The sequence below is a fragment of the Arachis stenosperma genome, chromosome 10 (genome assembly GCF_014773155.1).
Source record: "Arachis stenosperma cultivar V10309 chromosome 10, arast.V10309.gnm1.PFL2, whole genome shotgun sequence".
NCBI classification, from domain to species: Eukaryota; Viridiplantae; Streptophyta; class Magnoliopsida; order Fabales; family Fabaceae; genus Arachis; species Arachis stenosperma.
This window is the reverse complement of record NC_080386.1, coordinates 134,053,819-134,063,736: the sequence shown is the minus strand read 5'-3', so window position 1 is coordinate 134,063,736 and position 9,918 is coordinate 134,053,819. Positions and strand designations below refer to the sequence as shown.

The window sequence follows — 9,918 nt, the reverse complement described above, 5'->3', positions numbered from 1 at the left end:
TTTGTTTTGTGCTGAGATATACGTTCGTTAGCCGAAGTATACTTTAGCGTACCACTTAAAAAAAAATATCTTTACGAGGAGATTTTTTTCCATCTTTGTTTGAATAGTTGCGAGTAAGAAATGGCAAGTTGATCTGCCTATAACCCCACACAATACTTTTCTTAGATTAGACATCCAATTAATCTAAACCGTTTGTTTTCTCAACATTGAGCGCAATAATTCAGAAGTCCCAGAGGAAGTTGCCAAGCATTTGAACGACTATTACCCATTTCTCTTATAAACAGCACTCTCCACTTGCAGCAACTACTTCCTTCCAACACCTCTCTTTCTTTCTTTCTTGCAAAAACCTGCGTTTTGCTTTCATCTTTTTTCTTCGGCACTTGAGAGAGATGGCTGAACAAATCCCCTATGGTGTTGCCACTTCACTCGTCAACAAGATTGCTTCACTTGCCTTTCGTGAAATCGGGAGGATCTATGGAGTCATGGATGACCTTGAGAAGCTGAAGGACACTTTGGAATCCATCCAAGTCGTGCTTTCTGATGCTGAGCTCAAACAAGGCCAGAATGCTACTATTGCCCACTGGATCAAAAGGTTCAAAAAAGTGCTCTATGATGCTGATGACTTGCTTGATGACGTCTTCATCAAAGACTTGCGCCGCAAAAGAATGAGTCAGGTGCGTGGCTTCTTTTCCAAATCTGTGAATCCAATTCTTTTCCGTGCTAAGTTAGCTCGTAAGATTGAGAATATTCGAAAGGAGTTTAATAATGTTGCTCAAGATATGTCTAAGTTGAACCTGAATCAGAGTTCGGTAATTCTTAAGCAAGATGAGTGTGCGTGGAGGGAAACAAGTTCGTCCGTTTTGCAATCAGAGATAATTGGAAGAGAAGAGAATAAGAATGAAATTGTTAACCTGCTGAAGCAAACTCATCCGAACCAAAATGTTTCTTTAATTGTTGTTGTTGGTATGGGGGGTTTAGGCAAGACAGCCCTTGCTCAGCTCGTGTACAATGCTGCTAAAGACCAGAACCTCTTTCAGAAATACATGTGGGTGTGTGTTTCAGAAGATTTCGATGTGAAAACTATTTTGAAGAAGATGCTGGAGTCTTTAAAGAAGGATGCTGTTGGTGATTCATTAGAGGCCCTACAACAGAAGTTGCGAGAAGCATTGAATGGGCAAAATTATATGCTTGTGCTTGATGACGTGTGGAATGAAGATCATTCAAAGTGGAGTGATTTAAGAACACATTTGATGTGCGGAGGTCAAGGCAGTAAGCTATTAGTTACGACTCGTAGTACATTGGTTTCTAAAGCAATGGGTATTGACGAGCCGTATGTTTTGAGTGGTTTGACAGATGAGCAATCATGGACATTGCTAAAGAACCTGACATTTGGTGAAGATAGCAGCAGAATGAGCTCTGAATTGCAAACATTCGGAGAGGAAATCGCAAAGAAGTGTAGAGGAGTGCCCTTGGCGATCAAAACAATAGGAGGCTTCCTACGGATAAGGGTTGAAGAAATTGATCAATGGTCAAGTCTTCTGCATGGTGATATTTGGAGGTTATGTGAAGAAGAGAATAATATCATGCCGGTGCTAAATTTGAGTTACCGAAACTTGCGTCCTGAACTAAGACAATGTTTTGCGTATTGTTGTCTATATCCAAAGGATTCAGTAATAAAAAAGGATGAATTGATTCAATTGTGGATGGCTCAAGGTTATCTTGCAAGTCCAATTGAAACACAATCTATGGAAGATATAGGTAATCAATATGTCAAGATTTTGTTAATGAGGTCATTTTTCCAGGATGCATCAATGGATGAAAATGGTCATATTAGGTCGTTTAAAATGCATGATTTGATGCATGATCTTGCAACGTTAGCTGGAAATGATTGTTACTTACATACAGAGGGAAAAGCAATTGTTGGAAGACCCATGCACGTGGCATTTGAAACTAGCACCGATTGTTCATTGGATGTGTTTGATGTTTGCAAATTACGGACAATCATCAATTGCAAGATTGCTACCAATTTAGTGGCCAAACTCTCTTTTATGGAAAAACTGAAGTGCCTTCGTGCTTTGAATTTGTCATTTCATTCTATGTCTCAGCTACCAAAGTCCATTGAAAAATTCAAACATTTAAGATATCTTGATCTTTCATACTCTCAAAACCTAGGAAGTTTGCCTGAATCGATTGGCAATCTTGTTTGTTTGCAAACATTAAAATTAGAACATTGTAAATCTTTAGTTAGTTTGCCTGAATCGATTGGCAATCTTGTTTGTTTGCAAACACTAAATTTAAAAGATTGTCAATCTTTAATTAGTTTGCCTGAATCGATTGGCAATCTTGTTTGTTTACAATTATTAAAACTAAAACGTTGTAGATCTTTAGTTAATTTGCCAGAGTCAGTTGGCAATCTTATTTGTTTACAGTCATTGATATTAAATGATTGTGAGCAACTTGTTTTTCCAACAAAAATAATTACAAAATTGATCAATTTGAAGAAGCTGGACATTGAAGGTTGTAAAGCCTTTGAAGATGGCATGCCAGTAGGATTGGAGAAATTGATTTCATTGCAATCCTTATCAAGCTTTGTAGTAGGGAATAACAAAAAAGATACAAGTGGCAAATTGAATGAACTGAAAGAGCTTGTTGACCTCAGAGGCAAATTGACCATTAGTGAATTGGGTTTGGTAAAGGACGCGGCATCGGAATCTCATGAGACAAATATGAGATCAAAGAAACACATCCAAGACCTTTCTCTGTTATGGGGGCTCAGAGTCTCTGATTCCAGTGAATATGAAATAAGAAAGAGTGAGAGCTTGGTGTTATTGGATAATCTTTGTCCCCATCAGAATCTGAGATCACTACAATTGGAAGGCTTTCCAGGAGTGAGGTTTTCAGATTGGCTTATGTCGCTAATTCATGTTGTTCGCATATCTCTCTTCTATCTTCCCAATTGCAAACATCTCCCACCTTTGGAGAGACTGCCTTGTCTTCGTGAGCTTGAGATTAAGTTTATGAGATCGCTGGAGTGGATGGATTATTATGAAAATATTGGCGATGTGTTCTTCCCATCTTTGGAGCAACTCAAAATCTCTTTCTGTGGGAATCTGAGGGGATGGGAGATGTTAGGGGATGATAAGAATGAAAATGAGACTCAAAACCATCTTTCTCTACCTCCTTTTCCCCGTCTGTCTTCTCTCGTAATTAATGATTGTCCAAAGTTGACATGCATGCCTTCTTTCCCACACGTTGAGAAGTTGGAGTTAGAATGGCATAGTAACGTGAAGCCGACGTTGGAAACATGTATGGTTAAGCATGAGTCTTCATCCATCTCTCCTCTCTCTCATCTCAAGCAGCTTTCGGGAGTTACAGAGATAGAAGCAATGGCAGAGGACTGGATGAAAAACCTCACATCGCTCCAGAGTCTCCACCTTGGTGGATCGTCAGCCATTCAGATTCTGTCACGACACTTGCAATATCTTCCTTCTCAACTTCAACACTTGGATATAAGTTTCGATGACGAGAAGCTTGACCTCTGGAAACACACACAAGGTCGTGGTCCTCCTCATGCGCTCTCTTCTCTGCAGACAATCATCTTCTACGGTTGTGAGAACATGAAGGCTTTACCCGAGCAGATTGGCAACCTCCAATCACTAAGGGTTTTAGAGATTAGCCATTCACCTAAATTAGAGTCATTGGATGAAGCTGAACGTTGCCTTACCAACATACACACACTACGGATCTATGGTTGTCCAATCCTAAAGCGCAAATACGACCCTGATAGTGGAGAAGATCGGGCCAAGATTGCTCACATCCCAAACATAACCATATAATGAGATTGATCCCCTCAAAAGGTAATAACATTGTTTGCTTTTTCCATTTTCATTACAAATGCAATATATCTGAAACCCACATTAAATTTCTAATTTTATTTGATGCAGGGGATTCTTGAAAATCATTTTCATCTTGGCATACTTTCAAATTTCAATAGGCCCATGTCCGCTGCTTCAACATGGATGATTGATTAGGAAGATACAAATATTTAGTCTCATCATTCCATTTTGCAAAATGTTGAATCCTCAAGATGGTCAAATTTTGACCCAGTTCCTCCTTTGGGTACAACACTGATTAAAGTACTGTCCATTTCATTTTTTTCAATTAAAGCATCTTTTTTTTTTATTCTTCCTCTTTAAATTTATGAAATCAATCTTTAAATGCAGTTTATTTTCTTGGTTAGGTAGCATGTAAAGGAAGTGACATTCAGCTACAAGCGAATTACCACTAGTTTCAAACTTATTTAGGTAATAACCATTTATGTGATTCGAACTATTTAGATTTTATTATCCCACATTTCCATTTCTGAACGTAAGTGATGTATATCTGACTTTCTGGAACTTGATATAAATAAATTCTCTTTGTGAATGTACTAGCAAACTTGTCTTAGAAATAAGTGGAGAAAACAGAAAATACAGAAGAAGAATAATGAGTTATGAACTCAATTTAGCAATATTGAAAGATTGAGTACTCAAAAGCAACAATCTAATTGTTTGATAAGAAATTCAATTTGCTTGTTTTGTTGCTTAGTTTGAAACAGTCGCTAAAATTCCCCTTTTATTTTTTATTTTTTGGTTACTGCATACTCTTATCCACAGTTTGTGCAATAACCCGGTTAGCACATGAGATGGAGTGTTTTGTTTACAACAAATGGTTCATGTAAATGCATAGGCATGGCTTATCCTTCAGATTTCAGTTGTGGCATCTAAAAGTAGCTATGGAAAAAGAAGAGGATTCCAACTTAGAAAATAGGAAGCTGTTTTTATGATGAATATTTACATCAAGGTAACACCACATATTTAGTTTGCACAATGCATAAAGCAAGACAATTAGCATTGAATTTTTTTTCTAACATTTTAGTGACATGTAAATTTAAATTTATTTGTGGATTCTTATGAATAGTTGTCCTACTTCTTGATTATCTGTTTTTATTCTGGTTTGCATTGTAGATTATTTCCAGAAGGCATCAGAGATGGATTAAGAGAAATGTTGCTGGTATTGAACTACTTGATCTGCTTCTTCTGGTGTGGAACACCTCTTATGTCATCACCTCTCTTAATTTAGTTGGAGCTCCTTCCAGTCTTTGCAATATTTGCGGAGAAAGAAAAGGTCAATTTCTTTTGCTATCAGAAACCTATCAATTGTTATATTTTAAATTTTGTTTCATAGTTGAAAATGTTTCGATTATTGCTTGCAGTTCTTGGGCCATGATATATAACTCACTATCCAATAGAGCGCCAGTTCTTAGAAGATTATTGGGTTTGGATTCTCATATTGCCTCTTCATTTTCCTTGTTTATAATTGTATGTGCTTTCCCATTTTTTGGTTTATATCCATCATTTAGCTGGATGTGTCAATAAGTCAATTTGGTATAATTTACATTGTCATATGTTTTCCCCAGAAATTTGCCGTTCAAGCAAGAGCATTATCTGGCTTCATGTGATAACGATTAAATGACTAGTTGGATCCATATATGGTTTTGTGGCATCTCCTCCTCCTGATGGCCATGCCGAAGGGAGCGGGTAGAGTTGCTGGGTAGGTTATTTCAAGGCACAGTGGAGATTGCTTTATTTCTTGCTTCATGTGAAAGATATTCCTACATTTGATTTCAGGTTGGTGATTATGTAATATGGGTTGTGGCTATTTGAGACGCAACATGGTAATAGGAGGTTTGGTATGAACTGGCATGTATGTTCATTGAGATAGGCTTATTGTACGGGAATTTATTGTTCAAACTTCCCATGTTTGTGTATGTTGTTCTATGATCTGTGATGTGATATCATAAACTTTGATGTATCACCTACTGTGTTTCCCTCTTGTTTTGGAAGCACACTTTATCTATCTAAAACGAGTATTATCACAATTCGAAGCTCTATTAGTACTACTCTTATTGTAACATACACTCATTTTCATTGAATGAATTTAATAGTTCCTGATATCTATTTGCACTCAAACAATTAATTGTGCCTTGTGTTAAACGCAGATGCTGTTTATTAACAAACATGGTTTGAAAGCCTGTTACTACTTCTTGCATTGTGAACATTATAAAATTAAAGCCGTGTCATTTTATTTCCTTGAAATAAGTATTGTACTTGCCATGAGATTCAAACTAATGCGTAAACAAAGCAATGCTGTGGTTATCAAATTTGTTGATTTACTTTCAAAATTGCTACTTTTATTCAAGACAGGTAAAAAATATACATTAGCATTGCTTATTTCTAAGTAAATGAAGCATAAAATGTTTTCTACAATCCCCCTCTTCATCTAAACCTTGAAATGATAAATTTGAATATTTTCAACATCAAGCTTCATGAAATTGCTGCGCTTTCTAGTGACGAAAAACTTGCCCCAATTGTAAGGCTTGTATTTGGCAGGGTTGTTCTCATTTACCAGCTCTTCTAATGGTTCCACGATGGTGTAGTGTGAAGGATTCAAAAAGAATGGAATTGAAAACCTTTCTTTCAGAGTTCACCATAACTCTGTGCTCAACACTTTGATATGCTTCATTGCTCCAAACCTGTGCAACAATACACAACTTTTTATTGTTACAATGATGCCACATTATTTCTAATTTTTCAGATCAATATTTAAGATCACTTTGACTCAATATTAGTGAATTAGTACCTGAATGATGTCACCAACATTAAAATGGAAAACTCCAACAAATGATGACACCAGTACATTAGAAATAGAGTTTCACTGCTGAATGATCTCACTAGGAGGGCAACTCAAATAGAAGTCCCGAGTTTACTGAGCTGAAAATTGGATACAAGCTCCATATGAACATGCGACGTTGACCAGAAAATAAAAACAGAAAGAAATGTCATTCCAGAAACTTCTCCTTACACAAATGTTGAGTCGCCCGTCACATCTACTTCTCAAGTACAGCTTGCTACCTGCTGGTAAATTGTAATGCCTATAAACCTATTTATCTGGCTCATCCAGTTCCAATAGAATCAAATTTGCCATTCCCCTGAAACATAGTAATCAAGCATAGCTTTCTACATCTTTCTCAACAAAGACATTTGTAATTTCAACAAGATTCTCAAGGACTGCCTAGTGCTCCAATTGAATTTTCATGGGTAATAGCAAGTGTCGGCAGTATCGAACAAAATACAAGTTAATGATTAATTTATCAATAACATTTCTAATAAGCATCTGAAGTCAATCACAAGATCTTGACATGCACATATATTATAAAATGCTCGTATCAATTTACCATATATTCCCATATATATGACAAGATCAATATCCACAAAAGACAAAACAGTATTTACGCATCAGAGGAAAAAGCAATTACCATAGCCTTGTAAAGACCCAACTCACAATTTTTCATACATGCAGTGGATTCGGAGATATGAAATATGGAAAAAATTGGTGGTACTTACTACATAAATTGTTCTTCAGGTTGGTGTCATAGCTCAGGGTGTGTACTAACTATCATATGTAGAATCTGATATCTTCAATGCTTTTTGAGGCCTTCTATACCACATAATTGCAAACCAGAGAATCCTTAAGAGAACACCATTTACAAAATGAGGAATGATTATGCGTCCCCAATAAGGGTAATACGGACCGGGCAATTTGATTAATGTGAAGAAAATTGCAATGGCAAGTAAATGCCATGGAACTTCTGCATCCTGAAAATCAAACTAGTTTAAATCAGGAAAGTCAACCAGGACCTAAACATGATCTTGAGACATAACAATACCAATTTAAGCCCCTAACAGACCTGCCCAGTAATACAAGGCTAGCATCTAAGGGTATTCACATATATCATTAAGACAAGCTAGATGATAATATTGGAATTTGGAATCCACAGTAAACGGGCACAAAGGGAAAATCTATTGAAATCATTGTGTTGTTAATTCATTGTCACATATCTGCAATGTGAAAAACTTCATAAGAAGCATGCTTCCTTGTTAGCAATTCAAACCACAGAGGCAATGTGGCTACTCAAATCCTTATGGAAGGAAAAAAAATAATGGAAAGAATGTTCTGTGGAGCTCAAGTATCACACCTGTTTTTTTCAGAATTTGGAAACTATGTATTAAAAATAAAACAGTTTAATGCTCCATTCAACTATTTTATCTAATATCTAGATTACAGAATGGTACATAACCAATGATTTTTACCCTTAGTCGTGGAGATAATTCTAAAGCAGTCTTCTTAAGGACCCCAGCAACAGCAACACCGAAGAGAAATGGAATAGGAACAAGAGCCAGCTTCCTTTCATGTCCACAGTAAGATAACTCACTAATGGAGGTAACTATGAACACAGGTACAGCTAGGTATTTTACTACGGCCAAAACAAGATCAAGAATGAGTTGAATAAAGTTGTCCAAGGCTCTATTCCATGGGAATTTCTTCACCGGCTCAGGTGAACCGTCCCAAAGCTTTTGTGCCTTGTCTGTTAATTGGTTCAAATTTATCTTCTCATGGTCATCTGATTGCTGGGCAGACATATTATTCATAGCACACGAGATCTTTGGGCGTGTCTTGAAAGAAGCAGAAAATGTCTTAATACTTAAATTCTTTTGAACGAAGCATGATGAAACCTGCCACAGTACAAAGAAGAGTTTTCAGCAGATGAAGCCAATTCAGCAGACTATAATCTATGAATGCCTTAGCTAATTGTACCCTAAACTGCAAAAAGAAATCATTTCTAGACGGAGTGTAAATTTTGTCAAAGATTCATAATGTTGAAACCAAATAATAACTAGCACTTTTCAGATTTGACTAATTCCATAATACACAATCACAAACAAACAAAGAAATAATATATGTAAATAATTATTTACACTTATCATTTGATTACTGTAAACTGTTTCAACAGAATGACCGAATTCAAGAGTGTAAAAATTAAGCCTTTTTTTTCTTTCTCAAATATGCATAGGGAATACCTTTCATTCAGATTACAAGATGAACACTATAGTAAGAAAAAAAGCTCTACCAGCAACTGAAACAATGGGTTTTGTACTTTAACTTAATAATATAAATAATAACAGAATAGGAAGCTTAAAGCATAAAGAGAAATGCAAAAGGGTGAAGAAAGGCGCAACTTGAATCCCAGGAAACGAGAGGAAGAGTTAGGAGACAGAAGGTGAGAGGGAGAAGGAAGAAGAGCAGCCATGTTTGTGTGAATTGCAAAGATGAAAACTTGAAAACTGAACCAATTCAATTCTACTCTTTGGGCTGAACACTACACACTCACTCCAACAAAATGAGGTGCTTTTCTCACACGTTTTTGCACATAGTCGATAGGTAGCACATGTATACAGGGTATTTTATTTAAATGGATATGGAAAAAAAATTAATTCCTAAAATGCAAAAAAAAAAAATTCTCAAAATAAAAAATACATATGAATTTTTTTTTTATTAAAAAATTCTTATAAAATACTTTTAGTATCAACTTTTTTAAATAATACACAATTATATTAATTATTTTTAATAATTTAACTATATACGATTAAATATTAGTTCGCATTGTTGGAAATTTAATTTAAAAAAAATGTGAATTCTTTGTTACAAGTGATAATTATAAATGCATTCATATTTAATTCTTTACTATTGTTTGTTAAAGTGATATTTTTTTTAAGGAAACAAGCTTAACACACTAAGTGGAGCGTATAAGAGACATAATATAAGTTTTAGTAATGTCTATGTTCTTTGTGGCATAGCCATAATATGGGTTATTTTGACACCAATCCTTAGAATACCAGAACGATCTAGCAACACAATTCACTACATTTGTTGCCTTGTTCTGAAAAATAAATTCGTGCTTACACTGCTAGATATTCCATATGACGAAGAAAAACTTTACTAACCAAGTTTTCGGCGCATCTTTTCTCAAGAGCATCG

General features: G+C 35.7%; 2 protein-coding genes across 16 annotated transcripts; one reads left to right on the top strand and one right to left on the bottom strand.

Annotated features, from left to right (window-relative positions):
* The first annotated feature begins 207 nt into the window (after positions 1–207).
* LOC130958126 (putative disease resistance protein RGA4) lies at positions 208–5,920 on the top strand. 13 transcript variants are annotated; one of them, XM_057885042.1, is made up of 8 exons: positions 208–3,857; positions 3,945–4,136; positions 4,241–4,304; positions 4,656–4,842; positions 5,007–5,166; positions 5,255–5,316; positions 5,459–5,592; positions 5,670–5,920. In XM_057885042.1, exon 1 carries the CDS (start codon positions 390–392, stop codon positions 3,834–3,836), a length of 3,447 nt encoding a protein of 1,148 aa, XP_057741025.1. In that variant the 5' UTR covers positions 208–389; the 3' UTR covers positions 3,837–3,857; positions 3,945–4,136; positions 4,241–4,304; positions 4,656–4,842; positions 5,007–5,166; positions 5,255–5,316; positions 5,459–5,592; positions 5,670–5,920. The 13 variants fall into 13 exon arrangements, with proteins under 13 accessions (XP_057741025.1, XP_057741024.1, XP_057741022.1 ...); XM_057885041.1 differs by having other exon boundaries at positions 5,255–5,360; XM_057885039.1 differs by having other exon boundaries at positions 3,945–4,119; positions 4,729–4,842; positions 5,255–5,360; positions 5,459–5,920.
* A 299-nt stretch (positions 5,921–6,219) lies between these two features.
* LOC130958125 (uncharacterized) lies at positions 6,220–9,301 on the bottom strand. Of its 3 annotated transcripts, XM_057885026.1 has the most exons (6): positions 9,120–9,300; positions 8,193–8,615; positions 7,446–7,697; positions 6,904–7,030; positions 6,682–6,812; positions 6,220–6,574 (listed from the first exon to the last, which is right to left on the bottom strand). In XM_057885026.1, the coding sequence occupies exons 2-3, from the start codon at positions 8,529–8,531 to the stop codon at positions 7,491–7,493; spliced, it is 546 nt and encodes a 181-aa protein (XP_057741009.1). In that variant the 5' UTR covers positions 8,532–8,615; positions 9,120–9,300; the 3' UTR covers positions 6,220–6,574; positions 6,682–6,812; positions 6,904–7,030; positions 7,446–7,490. The 3 variants fall into 3 exon arrangements, with proteins under 3 accessions (XP_057741009.1, XP_057741008.1, XP_057741010.1); XM_057885025.1 differs by having other exon boundaries at positions 6,904–7,697; XM_057885027.1 differs by having other exon boundaries at positions 6,904–7,697; positions 8,193–9,301.
* Between the last annotated feature and the right edge of the window lie 617 nt (positions 9,302–9,918).

Bases quoted from the DNA above. Each gene is read 5' to 3' on its own strand.
- LOC130958126 (XM_057885038.1), top strand. From the start codon at position 390: ATGGCTGAACAAATCCCCTATGGTGTTGCCACTTCACTCGTCAACAAG.
- LOC130958125 (XM_057885027.1), bottom strand. From the start codon at position 8,531: ATGAATAATATGTCTGCCCAGCAATCAGATGACCATGAGAAGATAAAT. The intron at 7,698-8,192 runs GTAAAAATCATT...TTTGATTTTCAG, and splicing joins AATTATCTCCACGACTAAGG to GATGCAGAAGTTCCATGGCA.